Below are 23,235 nucleotides of genomic sequence, written 5' to 3' on the forward strand. Positions count from 1 at the left end.
TGAGTCGGGAACTGCACCTGTTTCAGAGCTTGTACACCAGGATTCTGGTACACAAGCCCTGATAAATCCCCTTAATTACTCTAGCTACCAACAAATATTTTTCTTACAGCCTTACAATTATATGAAAAATTAAGTGATACTATTAAAAAGGTGGGAACAAAAATGAGAGTGCTTGTGCTTAGTTAAAAGGGTAATATTGAGTTCTACTTTAGTAAGATCTCACGAAGAATGCTTAGAAAATGGATTTAGTTGGTCATATGCCAACCGATAGTTTCGTCTATGAGCTGTCCCTGTATAGTTTACCATAGCAACAGCAAAGGATTAATAGAGATTTTGTTAAAGAAATATGCAATTTATGGAAGAAAAGTCAACAAGCCCGGTCACAATAGGGATAGGAAAGAAGTAGTCTTAAAAGGAGCCGAGATTGAAAAATGCTGGAAATACAGCAAAAAGAGTCTTACACAATGGTATGGAGCAGGTCAAGATAAACTATAACTGGACGTGAACTGAATGTGAATAATACACTTATAGGAGACTAGAGCCTCTTCTCCAGAACGATTGGGTCAGAACTCTCATGATGCTGTTCTATGGAGAGGAGCTAAGGAGCGCTCATCTCTCTCCCTCTCCAGCATGTTGACGTGTGCCCATCTGGGCAAGCAAACATCTGTATCTTCTAGTCGGGGATTGTCTGTTTTGTAAAATCTGTGGACAAACTATATGGATAACACATGGAGAACACTCCAAGGCATCCCAAGAAAGTTATCCTACTAGTGCCACTCCTTCCCCTGTATTCAATATAAAAGGATAACGCAGCCTTTTAGCCTATGAGATCGATGATTTGTACCCCTTTTCTGACCAAAATCAGGGAGGTACCAATATTTTTTCAATTACTGAATTATTTCTGAAAAAGGTCATCGACAGGGTGGTCCATTTATATGGATACACCTAAATAAAATGGGAGTGGTTGGTGATATCAACTTCCTGTTTGTGGCACATTAGTAAATGGGAGGGGGGAAACTTTTTAAGATGGGTGTTGACCATGATGGCCATTTGGCAGTTGGCCATTTAAGATCCTACTTATTTATTTCATGAGTTACAAGTTTGTTTCAGTTGCTGCACATCTCATATCTTCACAACATGAAGGTTTGATGACCCCAAAGGTTTGAGCATTTATACATGAATTGTATATATAGAGTAATATACAGTCGTTTGTAATATACAGTCGTTTGCCAGTTGAATGGCCACCAAGGTCTCCCAATCTGACCCGATTAGACTTTAATCTTTGTGGTCATCTGAAGGCAATTGTCTAGGCTGTTAAGATACAAGCACTTACTATTAGTACAATAAATTTTCCAATACGTTTTATAGTCTAAATATAATGACAGTTTTTGAGCCAGGAACAATGATGACGATGATGATATCTGATAATACATGATCGTGCCCTGTTGCTAGTAACTGGACAATGCCTCACTGTACAATCGGTGGTTGTTCTGAGACACTATACGGCCGGATGTGCACATTCCTGAATAAGATAATATATTTCGCAGCCGGTGAAATGCTAGTTACACGCACTTCAACTCTTGGCTGCATATACAGGAAACTGTTCAAGTGTATTAAAGTGAATTAAATGTTGTGTAGTGCTCTTAAGTCGGTCATTAAGCTTTTCCTTTTTAACAATGATCCAAAGACCATCTTGTTGAGACACAATTTCACTATTTTTCTTACTGGACAAGTTTGCACTTTAGATTAAAACTGTTGTTATTTGATCGTATCTTATTCTGAACACATTTACAGTTGAATCACATTCTTAATCTTAATTTACATTCTTGTTAGAACATTACAAATTTACACTTTGATTTTGTTGAAATAGACAATCTTTAATGGTTTGAGTAGATGAGTTTTTTTTTGCAAAGAATTAATTGGGAATGGCAAAAAAACCCATAAAACCACTACTTACCATATGTACTCGAATTTTTCAGCATAAAAAAATTTGCAGAAAGACCTAACCTCGGCTTATACACAAATAGATTAAAAAAAACAAACTTACATACTCATCTTCCGTTTCCCCTGATGCTCGGCGCAGCTCCTCTTCTGTCTTTTCCGCGTTGCTCCAGTCCCCACGGCTCCTCTTCTGTCTTCTGTAACAAGCAGCAGACAGAAGACAGAAGAGGAGCCTCGGGGACCGGAGCATCGCGGAGAAGACAGAAGAGGAGCTGCGCCGAGCATCAGGGTAAACGGAAGATGAGTATGTAAGTTTGTTTTTTTTAATCTATTTGTGTATAAGCCGAGGTTAGGTCTTTCTGCAAATTTTTTTATGCTGAAAAATTCGAAGGTGAATATGTAAGTTTATTTTTGTTAAGTGCTGGGCAAACTGGGGGCTGGCTGTATACTACAGGGGGGTGGCTGTATACTAAAGGTGGCTGGCTAGCTAATAAAGGGGGCTGGCTACTAAAGGGTGCTGGCTGGCTGTATACTACAGGGGCTGTCTATATACTACTGGGTACTGGCTGGCTGTATACTTCAGGGAGCTGGCTATGTACTACTATGGGCTGTCTGGCTGTATACTACTGGGGGCTGGCTGCATTCTACATGGGGCTGGCTATATAATATTGGGGGCTGGCTGTATACTACATGATATGGCCATATCAGGCCATATCAGGCGAAACTCGGAGTCGGGCGGTATACTGAGCATGTTTGTTTTATCTATAAGGCCTTTTTAATCTTTACTCTTGTGAGTATTTCCATTAAAACAATTTTTACAATCTAAAAAGTACTGCACCATCGTTTGTTTCCTTTCTCTTCCCAAATCTAATAGTAATTAGAAGAAGGAACGAAGAAAGTGGAACGAGTAGTGGAGGAACATGTTCCCGGGCGGGAACAATTGGGAGTAGCACAGAGGCTGCGAGCTGCCTTAGGAATCCCCAGGAGGGACGCCGTGCCGAGCTACCTTACCCTGTATGAGGATTTTTCATGCCCTAGGCATGCAACGCTGAGGACATTGGGTATGGACTAAGGACTGTCCCCGTGAGTACCAAAAATCTCTGGTTGGAAAGGTACTGCACCTTTTTTCCTAAATGTGGAGTGGATGAACGTAGAGGCGGAGGATTAATCAATTTTGTACTAACATTTACTGGTTATTTTTTTGGATCTTTTTAACCTGTATCCTCCTTGCGCCGTTTTTTTCCATTCTTTTTTGCGAGTAAGGGTAAACTGAATATCGTCCTTCTATGTATACTACATGGGGCTGGCTGTATACTACTGGGGTTGGCTGGCTATAGACTAGGGGGCTGGCTGGCTATATATTAAAGGAGGTTTGCTGGCTTTAAACTGGGAGGCTGTGACCATTTCCCACCCTTGGCTTATATGGGTCAATAGTTTTTCCCAGTTTTTGGTGATAAAATTAGGGGCCTAGGCTTATACTCAGGTCAGCTTATACTCGAGAATATACAGTAACTATCATACAGGCAGTCCCCGGGTTACGTACAAGATCGGTTCTGTAGGTTTGTTCTTAAGTTGAATTTGTATTAAGTCGGAACTGTATATTTTATAATTGTAACCCCAGCCAAATTTTTTCTGGTCTCTGTGATGATTGGATTTTATAAATGTTGGATTGTCATAAGAACCAGGATTAACAATAAAGCTTTATTGCAGACACCTTTTCTATATCTATTATAGCTGTTTATTGTTGGCTAAGGCTACAGTAAATTACCAACATACAGAGGTCCGTTTGCAACTAGGGATCGTCTGCAAGTCGGGTTTTCTTAAGTAGGGGTCCGCCTGTATACCTTTTTCGGCCTGAAGAGCTTTCTTTGCTATGTACTGTGTTGTTCCACTACCCCTCCTCTCTGCCCTTGTCCTGCAAAAACAAGACCTCAGTTACATTTATAAAATGATTATGACTCTTGAAATGGAAAAAATGAAAAAATATACTTTCCTGTTTTTGTTTTGTCATTTCTTCTTTTTTTTACCGAATGTACCGTATTTACCATCTTGTCATCATTTCATCAAGAGGGAAATTAGGAGGTGTTGAAACTTCTCTGCTCTGAAGGTCTCATCATTCAGGATTATTCTATGTACTGAACAAAAGCTTGGATATCCAGGGCTATTTGTCTTAGCTGTCAGGGTTAGATTTGTAAAGCATAATTAAACACATCATGTAAAATAAATGATCAAAATTACATAGTAAAGATAAGATCTAATCAGTTAGATGAACGATGCCCGCTTCACTCTCTGGAAACAAGACAGATGGCACCTCTAACATTTAGTGAAAAACATGATTAAAGACCCATTATGATATAGAACACTAAGGTGCAGCTCTCCAACCTGTGCCAATCCAGCTGTAGGGAAAGCACAAGTCCCAGTAATGTCTTACCGACACAGCAGGCAACTGCATGGGGCCCCCCTTCCCACTTAAAAAAATATACATATTAGTATACTCACACATATAAATACACTCATGTGCATAGACACATACATACAGTGCCATATGCAACATACTCACATACAGTGTATACAGACACCATATACACATCACAGGTACTGCATATATACATCACAGTATATGTTATATACATATTATGCTGGACAATGTGCAGTACAATATAGATATAATGGTGCACATCCTCCATTCTTTATTGTGTCAGCTCGGATGACGGGGCCCCCTGACACTGCGGGCCCCATAGCGGCTGCTATGGCTGCTACCGCTGTAGTTACACCCCGGCAAAGCGGGTTGGACTTGTTGCATCGTGGTACCACCAGGTCCACAGGTGCAACTTTGTCCACTGGTGGTGGCCAAGGCATAGTACAGAATATTAAGGAAAGATCGTGGTCGAGGACAGGCAGGAGGTTGAGACAGGCAGAACAGGATCAGAGTCGGGGACGTAGCAGTAGGTCAGGGCAGGCAGCAGGGGATCGTAGTCAATAATGGAACCGGGTCACAACAGGAAATTGGAGTAATCACAGGACATCAGGAACAAGCTTCCTAAATGGCTATAAGGCACAAATATCCGGCTTGGTGTGTAGGGAGAGGCTGACTTATGAAGGATTCTGGGAACGACCAGTGCCAATCAATGTTGCGCTGTGCTTTTAAATTTTTGGGAGCCAACACGCACTTCCCTGCCTCCTAGGCCTGACTGCCGGAGCAGAGACATGAGTGCGGAGAGTAAATAAGATGGAGGTGGTCCCGGGCAGTGGAGACGTGTGTCGCAGGAGAACCCGTGACACACAGCACCTTTCCTAAGCATAATGTGAACAACCAGCTATCAAACATATAAAAACCAATCTTGTTTTTCATTGGCTAAAGATTGGGGTGTGCATGAAAGGGGATTACATATCATATCATATGCTTGAGAAAGGTGCTGTGTCACCAAATCATTGCAACATGGAAAAAAGACACCCTGACTTCACTGGATTCCAAAATTTTGTTCATTTTAGCATCACCATCTTTTCATATGCATAATTTTTTTATTTTTCGGCTGACAAATCTGGTTAGGGGCTTTTTTTTTTGCAAGAAGAGTTGTTCTTTTTAGTGGGCTTATTTTCGAGTGCGTAACATTTTTTAAATCACTTTTTAGATCATTTCTTTAAAGGTATTAATTCAAAATTGTCTTTTTTCAGAACGTTTTTTGCGGTTTTATCCCCCCGTGTTTACCGTGCAGGCCCAGTAACGATTCTGTTTTATTATACAGATTGTTATAGACGCGGCAATACCAAATATGTGGTGGTTTTTATCTGTGTTTGTGTTTTTAATAGTTTATTAAGTGTTTTTATGGGAAAATGTCATTTTAGGGGCTTATATTTTTATGTATTAATTTTTTATTTATTCTAATGTATTAACTTTAGTGTTTTTACATGTTTTTACTTATACTTACTTGAACTTGAACCAGCGATGCTCTGATTGCTGATTCAAGTTCAATACACTGCTCTACAATACTATTTCATTGTAGAGCAGTGTAAACTGTCTGAGCAGGCAGGCGCATGCTCAGACAGTTTACAGTCAGACCTGGAAGGGATCTGACTGGCAGGGACATCGGGCAGCCCTGGAGCATTAGGCAGACTTCGGGGCTGCCCGTAAGAGGATCGGATCCCCCGGTAAGCGGCACGGGGGATCAGATCCACAGCAGGAACACCCTTACACGCAGCGGTCATGCTTGACTGCAGCGTGTAAGGGGTTAACACCCGCGATCGGAGTCAGCTCCGATCACGGGTGTTACAGCACGGTGTCAGCTGTGATAGACAGCTGACAGCCGCTGCTTCTGGTCCAAGAAGCTGGACGTTATGCTACGTCCCGATGCGCTAAGCATCTAGCCCCAGGGACGTAGTATAACGTCGTGGTGCGCCCAGGGGTTAACACTAAAGCTTCATTACAGACACATTTGATAACTGTTACAGCTGATTATTGTAGCCTAGGATTATTAAAGTACAATAAATCACCAATATCCAAAGGTCCGTTTGTAACTAGGGGTCATATGTAAGTCGAGTGTTCTTAAGTAGGGGACCGCCTATATATATATATATATATATATATACATATATATATATATATATATATATATATATATATATATATATATATAGTCAGCTGCACAGTGTGCTTATTAAAAATAAGGCTGAAAAAGTGTTATTAAAATTGTAAATAGACTCAGGCGGGCTGCACACACCGTTGAAAATCTGTAATTTTTTAACTGCACTATAAGCAATACGTAGATAAGTGCCCACAGGCTTTGATGACCAATCTGTGAAAAAGCAGACCATAGTTTTTCTTCATATCGCTCAGTTTATGAGGATCCATTAAAACCACATGCCAGTCAGAAGAAAATCGGACAAAAGCAAGCGTTATTCTCTGACGAATTTTAAACTTTTTTTTGTGCAGGTGTCCTAATAGTCTCTACTAATTTTGTTTTCATTGTAGGGGTAGGTCAACAATGGACATATTTTACATAAAAAAATCAATGATGAATTTTCAGGCAAAATAAGCATCAGTTTACATATGTCACCAATTTTTTGGTGTAATTACCTCAGATCATCCAATCCATAAAAATAATAAAAATCCTCTTTGTGGAAAATTACAGTAAACATTGTATGACTTCCTAGTAATGTTCGTATTTTTAATATTGCAACATTACCTCATTTCTTAGGAAACACTGGCCTGAAACCTCTCCAAAAAATGTGCTCTGTATTTTTCCCCATTGTAATGTTTTGCTTTAGTGTACATCCCATAACACGCAGTGACATTATAATAATGAATGAATGCATTTTGCTATTTCCCATCGCATCAAGCTACAAAAGTAATCACATGTTGCACCGGTCTGGCGGTGGCCCTCGTTATAGATTTAGCAGTTATTTGGTCATTAACCTCTTCCTGAACCTCAATGTTGTTCTCACACTAAGATGCACACAGCATATATGTCTCTAACCTTACACACTTTATACAAAGAAAGTAAATATATGGCGAGATACATAATAGAAGGTTACATAATGGTGAGATCAATAATCAGATTCTGAACATTGATGGGATCTGGAGAGGGAGGTGTAACAATATGTTATCCACAGAGGTAACATATAGGGTGCGATGTTAAATCTATACAGAAACTGGACTGTGGCTATAAAAAAACAAATAACACTAAGGGCGCGTTCACACATTCCGCTAGCGCCGTGTTCATAACGCGACGCTAGCGCACAGGGGGTAGGGCGATCGCATATGCAAGAGGCCCCAGCCCCGCCCCCTGTGCACTAGCGCCGCTTTATGAACGCACCGCTAGCGGAACATGTGAACGCGCCCCAAGGGTAATGACATACATGGCGTTTTGAACACGTTTTTGGTCCATTTTTAAGCAGTCCGTTAAAAAAACGTATGCATTAAAAAACTTATGTGTTAAAAAACGCGTGTGTTTTTGAAAAACGCATCAGTTTTTGACCAGTTTTATTTAAGTTAATTGGTAAAACATGTCAAAAACATATGCGTTTTCAAAAAACGCATGCGTTTTTTGACGAACTGCTTAAAAAAGGACCAAAAACGTGTTCAAAACGCCATGTGTGCCCGGGATAGTAAATAACTGCTCTTAGCTACAACAAATTCTATCTGTAGACTGTCTTGCCAGCAGTCTCTTTCAGAGACTCATTGTCTCGCCGGCAGTCTCTTTCAGAGACTAAGGGGCACATTTAATTACCCAGTCCGGAGGAGTTCCCAAAAGTGCATTGTCCGATGAAAATGCACTGTGCAACAATTCAAGAAGATTGTGCGCCCAATTTCCTGCATGTGTCGCTTCCTCGCTCAGGTCCGCCGGAGTTCACCATCCTCCTCCCGGTGTATCTAAGTGCATGGCACAATTTTTAAGTTATATCCCTGAAAGCCGGCGCCAATGCACCAAAATTTGATCGCGTGCGACACAATCCCCTTCTAAATCCCTGTCCCCGCGATACCCGAAAAAGTTGGAAAACCCGACAGTAACGTGGCCGCGGGACCCTTAGTAAATAAGCCCCTGTGTCTGTTGCCAGTACTATAATTTCAGTGACTGTCTGTCTCTGGCACTCTCATTTCAGTGACTGTCTGTCTCTGACACTCTCATTCCAGTGACTGTCTCTGTCACTTTGTCTATGGGGAGATTTATTAGAAGTGTCTGAGAGCTGAACTGCTCTAGTTGCTCATGGCAACCAATCGGAGCTCAAGTTTCATTTTCCCACAGCTGTTTATAAAATTACATCTGATCTCTTATTGGTTTCCATGGGCAACTGGAAGAGGTTTACTTCAGATACTTCTGATAAATCTGTGTCTGTAGTAGCCAGTCAAAGCTTAGAGCTCAAATTAATGACCTATGGCAGAACAGCAACCAATCATGTCTCAGCTTCCAACTTTCACAGTAGCAGCCGACAATGGCTCCTTTATATGGTGGTTAATAAGTGGATTTTGGAAAGCATGGGGTGAAAATTTTCGGATCTAAGATGTTCTCTGAGTTACAGGCAACAACTGTGCAAAATTTGGTGGTAAATGCGACGGAATAGATACCTTTAGTGGACATACACACACACATACCTCCAACATTATAAATTAGATAGTGTTTACTGCAGTTAAATAGCTGTAGACAGTAGTGGATTATAATATAGGCGGTTTGGGCAGGAGCCTGGGCCCCAAGCCTTCTGGGGGACACATGGATCCACCTCATTTTATATTCAGGAGGCCTTCACCCATGAAATCCTCGTACATCTGTAACTTCTCTCAATACACATGTACAATGGGTACGGAAAGTATTTAGACCCCTTTAAATTTTTTGCTCTTTGTTTCATTGCAGTTACTTGGTAAGGTCAAAAAGGTTATTTATTTTTCTCATTAATCTACAATCTGCACCCCATCTTGACAGAAATAAAGCTGAAATGTAGATATCTTTGCTAATTTATTAAACAATAAAAACTGAAATATCACTCGTTCATAAATATTCAGACCCTTTGCTGTGACACTCATATTTAACTCACATGTTGTCCATGTCCCTTTCTACTCCTTCATTGGCATCCAGCTGTGTTTAATTAAACTGATTGGACTTAATTAGGAAAGGCACATACCTGTCTTTATAAGACCTCACAGCTCACAGGGCATATGAGGACATATTAGAATCAGGAACTGCCCAAGGAGCTCAGAGACAGAATAGTGGCAAGTCACACATCTGGCAGCATTTCTGCAGCACTCAGGGTTCTGGAGAGCACAGTGGCCTCCGTAATCCTCCATTAACCAGGAACTGCTCATCACCTGCCTAATACAATCCCAGCAGTGACACAAGGTGGTAGCATCAGCATGCTATGGGGTCAGGGACAGGACAATTGGTTGCAATTGAAGGAAAGATGAATGCGACCAAGTATAGAGATATCCTGGATGATGACATCTTCCAGAATTCTCTGGACCTCAGTCTGGGCCGAAGGTTCACTTTCCAATAAGACAAGGACCATAAGCACACAGCTAAAATTACAAAGCAGAGGTTTCAGAACAACTCTGTGACCATTCCTGACTGGCCCAGCCAGAGCCCGGACCTAAACCCAATGGAGCATCTCTGGAGAGAAATGAAAATGGCTTCCACCAATGTTCACCATCCAACCTGAGGGAACTGGAGAGGATCTGCAAGGAAGAGGCAGAGGATCCCCAAATCCAGGTGTGAAAAAATGGTTGCATCTTCCCAAGAAGACTCATGGCTGCACTAGCTCCGAAGCTGCTTCTACTCAATACTGAGCTAAGTGTCTGAATACTTATGACCACGTGATAGTTCCATTTTTCTTATTTAATATGGGGTGCATAATGAACATTAATGAGCAAAAAAAGAACGAAACAAAGAATGAAAATTTAAAGGGGTCTGAATACTCTCTGTACCCACTGTACACAAGAGCCATTTCAGGACCATTGCAGGTCCTCCAAAGGTCCTGAAAATGCAAAGTGAAAGCAGATAGAAGGGACACAAATAATCTCAAAAAGTAGTGTAGGCTGGTAATTCATAAAAAGTTTTAGTGGTATAACGGTAAAGGGGCGCCAACTCCTCCTTCCATGTATTGGGGCATTTTATTTTCAATGATAAGGATTTTCTAATAATGAGTGTGACTGCTATCTCTTCACCCTCTGGATGTGTCTTAGGCTGGGCATTTAGACTGCCAGTTCCACTAGAGGGCAGGGACAGATGAGAATGAATATATTCATTGTGCTGAACTATAATATAAAATAAACCACAATGGAGCAATTGAATGCATTAGGGAGTAACCGAGCAGCATCTGATGGTAAAAGACGCCAAGTTTAGTTTGTTCCATAGATCCACAGTATTTTTTGCTGTACACTCAATTTTTAAACTAAAATTTACAGTTTTCAGTTGGTAACAACATCATCTGATATCTATTTTCAGCTGTTGTTCAATATACAAAAGGTCATACAAAAGAAAGAACATTATCCCTTCTATCCCTGACCACAGCTTGCACAGCCTTGGAGGTGTCATGTAGTTTTTTGCAGCCCTAGTACTAAAGATGTTATGGGCCTTTGCCCAAAAATGCAGCACTAAGAAATAGAGAGTTATTTGAAACCCGCTACACCCTTTATGGGCCCCACAGCAATAGTCAGGACAATAGTGCAGTAGTGCCAGTACGTGATGTGAATAATGTATAGGGAGCTGTCCAAGGTTAAAAGTAGATTGAGTAAAGGAAGCAACAGATAAGGATTTGGGAGTGGAACAGCTGCAACATTGCACATAGTATGTTATTCCTATAAGATGTATATGTTGAATCTAAAGGATCATATTGAATGAAGCATAACGTGCCAGTTATATGGGTAGTGAAAGTAAAGTTACTCAGACTGAAATGTCAGGCAGAAACTAAATGTCACCACATTTTTCACAAATATAGTTCACATAAAACCCCATTAACTAAATGACACCCTTTTTTAGCTAAAAATTATTTCCCTCACATACCTGTAAAATCAACTTTATATTATCTTAAATGACATCAGAGATATGTGTTCTGCCCGGCTGGCCCCTACTATCTACCCCTCCCCATGCCATATGCATCCTCACCATTCAGTACTTAATGTCAGGGCCGCCTCTGCCATGAGGCGAGATAAGAATCTTGCCTCAGGCGGCAGATGCCTAAGCCCTGAGGGAGGTGGCAAAATATGCTGCCAAAATGTGTGCCCACATGAAAAATATATTGCGTCTGTATCTTTAAGATGTGGGATGATGTCACGCTGCCTGCGTCCGGACACAGAGAAGGTTATACAGGAAAATGCAGAGGGAGTGAATGGCAACCGGCAATGTGGGAACGTGACAGGAGTCGAGGTGAGGTAACTGCTTTATTAATTTTAGAAATGGGCATATTATAATGTAAGGTGGGCTGGCTGTGTATATAATAAGGGGGGATGGCTGTGTATATAATATAAGGGGGGCTGGCTGTGTTTATAATGTAAGGGGGGCTGCATATTATATATTAAGGGGGGCCATATATAATGTAATAAGGGTCTGTTGTTTCGTGAGAGGTTTATATGATTTAGGTACACTGTTATTTAGGTGACTTACTGTCACTGTACTGTAAGTGACTGTGGTATTCTATTGGTGCAGTACAGAGATGTGATGCTGGTAGCTGAAGACATCTGGCAGCAAATTCAAGAGTTGTGGGCAGGAGAAGACGTAATGATGGAGCTGATCGTCATCTGTGAAGTACTAGATGCCACTATTGTCTATGTGACTCAATGACTACTGGCTCATTGTGTCATGTCGGTCGCAGAGGGCCAGTTACTAATTTTAAGTAATGTTGGCAGCATTCTTTTATCAGTTTGTAGATTCTTTTTAAAAGTTTGTCTGTAAATTCAGTAGGCCGAACAGGGGTCGTCTGGTGTCGAGGGGTGGCATTTCAATATAATATCCTTTAACTAGTAACATTTGCAAAATCTATCTCATGTATGTATCTTATCACATGAAATCCCAGCATTGCTCCATGCACATCTACTCCTCCCCATGCATCCATAGAGGCATGCAGTGATTTCATGTGATAAGATCCATACATATCATACAACAATTAATGGGGTACCTTGCAATAAATAATAAATATTCCTACATCTGAGAAGAACTTAAATCCATGATATACAAGAAAAAGCAGATGTGAATGGGAAAATAATAATCTTTATTTAGTACAATAGCAGCTATTAAAAACAGTGTACGCGTATTGCCTGTAAAACGGGCTTCATCAGGAGATCCCCTTCGTCCCCTGACGAACCCGTCTGGTTTTGGGGATGTCTTTGATGTGCACCCAGTATGGGTTCTTTTAATTGTTTTTAATAGTTGTTGTTGTACCACATAAAGATTATTATTATCTGCTTTTTCTTGTATATCATGGAATAAGATACATACATCACATAGATTTTGCAAATGTTACTGGGTAAAGGAAAAAAAAACATCACCCTGGTCACATGACATGAAATTCATACAAATATAGTGCTGTACGTTGCCATATGGTTGCAATACGTCCCTTATGTACGGCCAGCATACAGACATATATACAGAAGAGAAAAGACCATAAGGTCACGTGCATGAGACCTTATAATTTGATGTGATCAGCACCTTATCCCCCCTGTCCTAAAAACATCATGAAATATTTCGGAAATAAAAACTTGTATTTACTGCCTATTGCATCTGCTACATGAGTTTACAATGTCCCCACAAAGAAAGCCAGCCAGAAACTGTGCCACAGAGATCACCCACTGTTCCAGATGCTAAAGCCCTTCCCCCAGACTGGCCAAACCAAAGAGTGCCTACATGACACAAGAGAACGATTGAAATCACTCTAAGGCGCCAGCAATCGGCACAACCATAAGCAGTACCATTGTGCCATTAGTGAGCAGCTCCAACCCCCTCTCCACTGTGCCACCCAATGAGTACCCTCATTAAAAGTGCCGGAGAAACAAACATGGTGCCATTGGGAGGGCCCGCCTTATTAGTACCAATATAGAACCCCACATACACCATCCAACTCCCCAATCCCAGTACTAGAGAACCCTCTATTCACAAAGATTTAGATTATTTAGATATATTACAAAAGTGTCTTAATTTTTAAGGCCACTGTGGATCAGGCTCATCGGAACTTTATATGGGAAATGTGAAATCAGTCTTGATTACAGCTAGCCTGAAATCTGGGACCTTTGGGTAGAGATAAGTTACCCCAGTGGGTGCAACTACTTCAAAGGGGTAAAAAATATATATCCCACTACAATGAAGTAGTAAAAAAATGCCAGCTCACCCAACCACGAGACACTCAAAGATGGCACTCCGACCTCGGCTCCACAGCCGTCTGGATAAAAGGATGAAAAAAAGTGCACTCCAGCACTGTACAAAGGGAATCCTCATCGAGTCTTAGGCCAATTGCATTATCCTTTATTCATTAAAAAGATGCACAAATTCACATAAGGAGAGGCTGCGTCTGGTATTGCAACCGAGCCCCTTTGAAATGAATAGGGTTGAAGGCCATTTACATTATAACCCGTATGTAAGTGTGACACTATTTTTGGAAGAGAGCCGCCATGCTGGACAACCCCTTTAACTGAATTTAATGGAAGGCGTCACTTTCTCTCTGTTTTCAGTGTTAGATCAGTAGCCTTTAACCCTTTACAAATACCAGTTACAGGCAGTCACCGGGTTATATACGAGATATGTTCTGTAGGTTTGTTGAATTTGTATGTAAGTCAGAGCTGTATATTTTATAATTGTAACCCCAGCCAAAATTTTTTTGGTCTCTGTAACAATTGGATTTGATAAATTTTGGGTTGTCGTAAGAACCAGGATTAACAATCAATCTTCAATATAACTGTTACAGCTGATCAATGTAGCCTGGGGCTAAAGTGCAGTAAATTACCAACAAGTTTGTAACTAGAGGTCGTCTGTAAGTTGGGTTTCCTTAAGTCGGGGACCGCTTGTATTTGGATCACATCCATGCCAGTTCTGATGCTCAGAGTCTGTTTTGGTGAGGTCTAACAGAATTATATTTGGGACAGCCCCCTCTGTGTGTTGGCAGTGTGACACCAGTGACCCATTGTCCTGTAATCAGTGTCTCTCTCTGCATTCAGTGCCCGTTCTTATCCCTAGAAGCTGCTCAAGTCAAACTCTATTCTGTGTGTAAACTAAAAATGCATATAACTCTTTAAAAACACTTTTATATTAGTAAAAAAGTATTAGTCTGCCTACTTTCGTGAGCAAAACATGGCTGACCCTCTATGGTGTCCAAAGTCATTTAACCCTTTGAAAACGCTGGGTAAAACCTACATGTATGCCCATGTACGTGCCAGTATTTATGTCCAGAATCTATTAAGACCAGGCTGAATATCATATAGGGCAACTTTCTCTGTGTTGTCAGTGTAATAGAGACGCCAGTCAGGCTCATTCCACACTACCGTTCCTTTCCTCCGATCCTTAAATCCGTTAAAGAATGGAGGTTTAATGTATCATTTAAAAATCCCAGTGACATCAATGTAAATTTTATGTAATTCGTTTGTTCCCTTTAGATCCGTTATCCGTGCAGTTTTTGGATAGAAAAAATGATGGAGGCTTCAGTACTTTTCCTCTGTTTGGAAAAAACACATGGATAACGAATCCATGACAAAACTGCCATAACGGATGACATAAAATTTACATTGATGTCAATGGGACTGATATGTTAAACCTCCATTCTTCACTTTTTTAACGGAGAAGGAACGGTAGTGTGAATTTAGCCTTACTTATTCGTAGCAGTAATACTTTATGTATATGCCCATTATTGTTCCAACATTCATGTTCAGAAACTGTGTGGATCAGGCTGAATACCATGTGGGGCATCTTATCTCTGTCTTGCCAGTGTAACATCAGGGGTCCCAAGTAATTTAACCCTTTAAAAAGGCAAGTAACTTATTAAAAGCAGTATTAGCTACATATGTGTTCACTTTTGTACCAACATTCATGTACAGAACCTGTTTGGATCAGGCTGAACATCATGTAGGGCATCCGCCTGATGTTGTCCAAAGTCATTAACCCTATATAAACAATCAGTTTAGATTTAGTTCAGTAAAGAGCCCTATTTAATGCCAATTGAAACTGCCGAGAAACTGATCCAGAATAAGTATAATTGAGCCTCTGAGTGTAAAATCAGTAACTCAGCTTCACTTAAACCTTTGAATCACACTGTATAGTGCCTGCTGTGATGCCCATTTCTTCTGTTTGTAAATGTTTTTTAATCTCTTTTATTAAGATACGATTTATTTTTAAGAAAACATCTTGTGTGAATAGGATAACAAGCAGCTGCATAGTAAGCTGGATGTATAGCATGCTGTGGAGTAATGTGTGAGTAGTGGGTGGGCATGCAGACAGCCTGGCCTGCTGCCTCCTATAGGAGGTCCTATAGTGCAGGAGGAGGTGCTGCAGCAGCTGACGCGTTTCCTAAGCTCAGCTGCCGGTACAGTGTATAAGTGCAGGCAGTGTGAGCAGAGGAGCAGTGGAGGAGCTGCTACTACTACAACTACTGACAACTACTACAAGCTGCACATCATCCCATTGTGGATTACTGGAAGAAGCTGCTGGGATCCTGCAAAAGTTTTTGTCCCCTGATGCTGTGATGTATGGGCAGCTCTGTGCCACTGAGGGCACATGCTGGCATGAGGGCGCACAGCTGATCACCACTGCTATCTAGTAGTAGTGGGGCTCCTGAGACATGAGAAGAAGCCTGGATCCCTTGATATGACATGGTGCTAACAGCCAGGGTCCCATATGGGTTTGGCCATGTGAAGGGATCACAAGTGACATTATGAAGGATTCCTCTGGGGACAAGAAGTGACAGGTGGGCACAGCCATTACCCCAGGACTTATAAGCCACATTCCTGCTGCAGCTGACTGTCCATTTCCTACAAGAAGTTACAGGGTAGGAGTTGAATCTCCTTCATTGCCAGCCACAGATGCCTGAAGCTGTCTCCTTATGTGTTATGAACCAGTAGATGAAATGAGCATAAATCCAGCTTACATAGCTGTGGAGGTGACCATTGCTGTACTGTCCATTGTGGGGAATGTGTTGGTCTGCTGGGCAGTGGCCATTAACAGCACTCTGAAAAATGCCACCAACTATTTCCTGGTGTCCCTGGCAGTGGCTGATATAGCAGTGGGTCTGCTTGCCATCCCCTTTGCCATTACTATCAGCATTGGCTTAAAGACTGATTTCCATAGTTGCTTGTTCTTTGCCTGTTTTGTACTGGTGCTGACCCAAAGCTCCATATTCAGCCTGCTAGCTGTGGCTATAGACAGGTACCTGGCTATCAAGATCCCTCTCAGGTAAGAGACACATTGCTGGGATGCGGGGAGGAGATGAGTGTCTGATTTTGCACACTATGAACATTTGAATAATTTAAAATGGGGAAACCATTCATTAAAATTGTATAATCAGGAAATGAACTGCACAACACATTATGATATGTCCATTATCTCTGCAAATTCAAAATATATCATAAACCAAATATGACAGAAGTGGAAACAGTCTTTTATATGTAGGACATTCTGTAGGTTTTAGACAAACCTGTGCTGATGGCAAAATCTATCCATCTATCTAGTTCAGACATCTATCATATTACTACTCTATCTATCTATCTATCTATCTATCTATCTATCTATCTATCTATCTATCTATCTATCTATCTCATATCTATCTTCTACCTAATCTATCTACAGCATCTATCCCATATGTCCCATATCTATATATCTATCTCATATCTATTTTATATGTATCTATCTATCTTATCTATACAGTATCCATCTATCCCGTATCTATCTAACTATATTCTATCTAATATATGTAAAGTATATATTTATCTAAATCTATCTACAGTATATATCTACAGTATCTATCTATACTATCACTATCTATACTATCTGTCCCATATCTATTTCATATGTATGTATCTATATTATCTATACAGTATTTATCTATCTATCTATCTATCTATAATATCTATCAAGCTATCTATCTATCAAGCTATCTATCCCATATATTTCTTTCTATCTATCTATCCATCTATCTATCTCTAATATCTATCTATCTATCTATCTATCCTATATATTTCTTTCTTTCTATCTATCTATCTTCGACCTAATACATGTAAATAGTCTATTTATCTAATCTATCTACAGTATCTATCTATCTACAGTATCTTTCTCTCTCATATCTATCTATTTCATATGTATTCATCTATCTTATCTATACAGTATCCATCTATTCTATATCTATATATATTCAACCTAATATAACTAAAGTATCTGTTTATCTAATCTATCTACAGTATCTATCTATCTATATATCAATCATTTATCTCATATCGATCGTATCTATCTTCTACCTAATATATCTCAAGTTTGTATTCTATCAGCAGTATCTATCTATCTATCTATCTATCTATCTATCTATCTATCATTCTAATTGCCATAAACAGAGAACAACGTGGTTCCCCCAGCAGTCAGACATGTCTGGTCATACAGATATGAACTTAAATATTGGTTTGACTTAAAGGGATTCCCTATCTCTATGTTCTTAACGGTTCCTATAGACTTGGAAAGAGGCAGCAGGAAACATGTGCGCCCCCCTCCATCCCTCAGTAAGAATTTCATTACTTTATTTGGGAGAATCTAGTTTGCATTTGGGGTACATTTACTGCCAAGAGTTTTGCTGTAGGAACACAGTTCCATACTTCCGGCACAAGGAATTCTATTAGCCACATTCTGCAAGGATTTTTTACAGAAATTGACATCAAGACAAGATTTGCCACATGTGAAATGCTGAACCATAAAAGATCAACTGATGTCTACTAAGTAACAGTAATCAGATCAGACTGGAAGCATAGGGGTAGAAGAGAACAACATACCCTAAATATGGGGCCCCAGCAGTCAAACGTGTCTTGTAATACATATGTGACCTTATATATTGGTTGACTCATAGGGGTTTCCTAACTTTATTTGCTTGACTTGGAAAGGGAAAGCTGTAAACATTCATTCATTCATCCATTGGCGTCTGTAAGTAATTTCTATTAAAGGCTATGTCTATGCTGGAAAATCCCTTTAAGTTTAAATTGAGGTGAATCCTTTAAATTCTTTTCATTGCAACATAGTCCTAGTTTCTGACTTGCATGACCAGATCTTGGGGCCACACCTACTGCAAGTTTAACCGAGTTTATAAACACAACTTTATTTCATTTCTATAACTTTGAAAAGCCCCTTAAAGTTTTTTTGCAGAGTTTTTATGTAAAAATATTCAATCGGTTTCTCTTAAAATCAACTAAAAAATGATTATTGAATTCTTTACTGCTAAATGCAAGGATCTAAATATTATGTAGTCCACATTTTATTTTTGTTAGATCACCTTATGCTGTATGTTACTGTGCTTGTTGTATCATATTCATCAGTTCACTTGTCCAAAGACATGACTATGACTAGACAATAGTGAGATTATTGGTTCGGCATTGGTGTGGCATTCCTACCTGACGGTGTATATCTGTGTATTTAATAGGCGCACACACACCCACATCCATTCCTATCCTGTGATAAGTGTGTCCTAGCCTGGGACAGAGATTGCACTGATAACTCCATCAACAATAACTAACAATCTAGAGATTCTCCAAGAGTAAACAGACACAGAGTAACCATTACATAAGAGCCCATACACTATACATCTAATATAGTAATGTGATCAGCGCTGTCTCTATAGGCGTCAATCACCTCTCTGTCCTCTCTGTCACCTGTTTGTCCAGACAATTATTGAGCTGACAGATTGGCATTTACACACAGAGATAACTATCTACTATCTGTTGCAGAAGTCATGGACAATACATGGGGTTATCTGGGTCATAAGGATTCAATTATCACTTACAACCTGACTTTCTAAATCAGATTATGGAAAACCGGGCTACGTGTAAGACCAGGGCTACACAAAGACTTGCACGTTGCCACAAAACCAATGCAATGATCTCAGCTAAACAGCTAAAATTATGATTTTTTCCCCCCCATCATTGGTACACAGTTATGGTTCATTTACTATATTAATGATCTGTGATGTACGAAGCGATGCCTAGTGATCTTTGTCCAAGGGATGGGTGTGACGGCAAAAGTTATCATCAACCATAAGCCTAAAGTCCACTAAAGAAATAAAAGTAATAAAGTATTGCACTGTAGAAATAAATGTTCATAATACCACCTAGAGAATGAGAGTTATAGTCCTCATTTCTAATGGAGTTCATGAAAAATTAAAAGTAGCTGCCTCGAGGCTCTTCTTTCTGTCGTTGTTGTGATGTCTAGGAGCCAAACAGGAGCATCTAGTACTGAATTTTGATAAACCAGTTACACCAGTTTTCTATAAGATCTGGCTCCAAAAGATGGGAGGAGTATTGAAAGAATAGAGAAAAGCGAGATCAATATCAAATTTGTGGGGGTTTGACACCCATCACTGATCAGATGTTTGCTGCTGATTCTGGAAAAGAGCTAACAGTGGTTACAGTAGTAGAGCTCCATTCCCAGCGTAGTGGCCAAAATGTGTTAATGCAACTCAACTCCTGTTCCCTTGAATTCACTTCTGATGTAGTAACCTGACTTGACCACTAGACAAGAGAGTATTCAGTATTTATATATCAAGTGGGTGCAGGGACCTCCAAGGATTGTAAGTTGATGACCATTCCTAAGAATCAACCTGGAAAACCCCTTTAAGATCTGACATGTTTTCTTTCATGTCACCACCCCCTGGTTACTAATAACTTTTCCAGCCGTAGTGTCCTGGATTCTCAAGCCGTGACAACTGTTCACTAAATCCTGCTTTCATTTGTTTTCTGCTTGTTTCTAGAAAACATTTTCCAAGAGGATTGTAACATGTAGTGCAGGCTTTGTGCAATGATGAATACAACAATGGAAAGTTAGGAAATGGAATATGAACTGTCAAAAAACAAGTTTTATGCCAGGCAGAATTAATTTATCAGGTCACATAAATTTTGTAAAAATAACACAGATTCACGAGGTTCTCTGCTGGTTAGTTTGAATGTGTGTGATACAAGCTTATACTAATGTATCAATTTTCAGTTTGGAAATCTGTATAAAATTTTTTAAAGGGAGTTTCTAGCTGTTTTTACCATAGAAAGCTTTAAACAGTGTTGGGTATTAGCCCTGGAGATCTGTGTAACCAGCAGCAGCAGGACTTTGAAAAATGCATTTATATTTCAGGGGGTCTCCTCACACTGCTTAGTTCTCTCACTGCTGCTGTAGTATCTAACCAGAAGCTTGCTATTGTATTTACTTAGAGCAAAGGGGAGGAGCTGTGCTGTGGCGGTGCATTCCAGTATTCCAGGTACACTCCCTTTAAATGGTACCTAACTCTTTGAATACCTGTACTTTGTGTGTACTTGAGGAATAACACTTAACATGACTTGTATTGCTGTTATCTTTGAGTAGCTAATTGGAGAGATGATAGTTTATAAAGGGGTCTCCTCAAGGAGACTCATTCCTCCTCCTGGCTGTGTCCATGGCCTCTTACCTTACCAAACTCTTTAATGACGAGGAGCAAAACTCAGAAACAGTGTCTGTCCGCAGATGGGAGTGTTTTTCTTCAATCACAAGTCTTCTTGTGCCTTTTAGAGAGCTTCCTTCTAAAAGATCTCACTTGGAAAACTTATTTGAATATTCCTTACCCAGAATCTTTATTGAAACAAGCATAGCCTATAAGTTTCAACACACTTACAGGTGGAAACTGAGGTACAAACACTCTCGATACACATACAGATAATTGATACAGATAATCAACAGAGTTGATTTGTGCAATTTGGTTTAGGGCTATGTTTTAGAGAGAAAATCAAACGTTTTTACTTGTGCTAGTCATTTACGCAATTACTTTTGAAAAGTTATTGACCGTCTACAATCATTCAGACCCATTATGATTTTTATGGGTCTGTTACATATTGCTGTGCTACTTCCTTTATTACAATTGGTATCTAACATGTTACAAATTTACATTTGTCTGGCTGCTGGCAACATGTAGTATAACACATACCCCATGGCCCTGCTCTGTAACTTGGCTGCTGGTTGTAGTCATATTTTATTTCCTGAGAAATGCTTTTATGATACGTCAATCACAACAAGAAAATCTCAGCCTGTCTTTGGCCGTGCACCCAGATGTCACTAGTACATTCCCATTGTTTAATATGAGTCAGTTCATTGTGTTTATTACTACATACACATATTTGCAGTGTGGTTTTATTGTGGTTACCGGTTTATCTCCATATCTTTTTATTATACAAGGGAAATCATAGCAGGTGTTTTTTTTTTTGGTAATTAATACCAATCAACAACAGTTTGTTCTTGCAAATATAATAGAATGCGTCGTCTCTTGTGATTTTCTATTTGTGTTTCTGGAGATTTCTATGGCTGAATACTCTGGAGTCGTCATTTTGGTTGAGTTGTAACAAATGTGATTTTGACAAAGCCCTCCTGCACACTTCCCTTTTTTAACGGCTTCCACTTGGCCACATTATACTGTATTGTATCCTTCTTATAGCTGAGCTTCACCGCAACCATGTACTTGTCCAAATCACCCGCAGAAGATGGAGCAGGTCCTATTTCTGCCTCAGTTTGCGGCTTGGGCAGTTATTTTCTATTGTCATCGGCACATGGGCGACGCTCACCACCGATGGCACAATTGTCCATAGGACAGTTGTTTGCAGAAACTGAACTGCTCATGTCGCTGGCATAGAGAAAGTACTAGCAAAGGCAGAGTAGGACTTCCATGGGCCCTGGGCCATAAGAATATTACAGCCCCTACAAGTCTGGAATTTCCTCCTACATATGGTACTAGAATCAAGCTTCTTGGGGTGTGGAGGATGTGTCCCTTCTGCCTCCTTCAATCTGTGTTTTCAGGACCTTTGGAAGACCTTGAAAGGTCCTGAAATGGCTCTTCTGTACATCTGTATCGAGAGCATAAACAGATATAATAGGATTTCATGAGTGAAGGTCCTTCTCAGTATAAAATTTGGTTGGTGTTTTGGATGGCCATGGGCACCCTAGAAGGCTTGGGCCCCAGGCTACTAGGCTGAGCACTAGGGGAGTGGAGGAGTGTTGGTTGTGTCTCTACCAATGATCCCTGTTCCTGTGATTGGTTGGACCCTTATTCTTGTCAACTAGTAAAATCAACCACTATGAGGCAAACAAAATTGCACTGAAAAGAGGTCTGAAAAGGATGGTCTTCTGGAAAGGTTATTCATATATATATATATATATATATATATATATATATATATATATATATTACGATGATGCCACTCCCAAGGTTTGAGAAGAGCCTTGGGGGTAAGTGAGTAATCTGGAGCTACTACTGTTGCCTAAGAAGCTTATGAATACACCAGACTCATTGTATGATGCCCAGCTGATACATCTCAAGTTTCTTCTGTGGAAAATGATAGAAAGGACTATCTCCAGCTTATACTTGGCTCAGATTATTGGGGAACAGGTGTCAGACTTAATTCAAACTTAGAGCACCATTATTATATTGTAGGAGGGAGGAGTAGTAACAGGATTTTGTGATAATTGCAGGAGAGAAAATACACGTCAGTGATTTTGCAATTTAGTCTTTTAACATAGTATTATAAAGTTATCGGGTACGTATTGGTTGTCAGGGCCTTAGCCCGCAGGGACGTCGCTGACTGAAACTTAAATAGAGAACACATTTGTATTTTAGTCCCACCTAAAAAATAGTAAA

The 23,235-nt window shown here is 40.0% G+C and overlaps 1 protein-coding gene across 1 annotated transcript in view; it reads left to right on the forward strand.

The window, feature by feature from the left end:
- The first annotated feature begins 15,938 nt into the window (after window positions 1–15,938).
- The window catches only part of ADORA2B (adenosine A2b receptor), a 45,825-nt gene continuing 38,528 nt past the window's right edge, over window positions 15,939–23,235 (forward strand). The window contains exon 1 of the mRNA XM_072138385.1: window positions 15,939–16,793. Within this exon, the coding sequence (XP_071994486.1) occupies window positions 16,444–16,793 (350 nt within the window). The 5' untranslated portion in view covers window positions 15,939–16,443. The remainder of the gene's footprint in view (window positions 16,794–23,235) is intronic.

This window comes from Engystomops pustulosus, chromosome 2, assembly GCF_040894005.1.
Source record: "Engystomops pustulosus chromosome 2, aEngPut4.maternal, whole genome shotgun sequence".
Taxonomy (NCBI): Eukaryota; Metazoa; Chordata; class Amphibia; order Anura; family Leptodactylidae; genus Engystomops; species Engystomops pustulosus.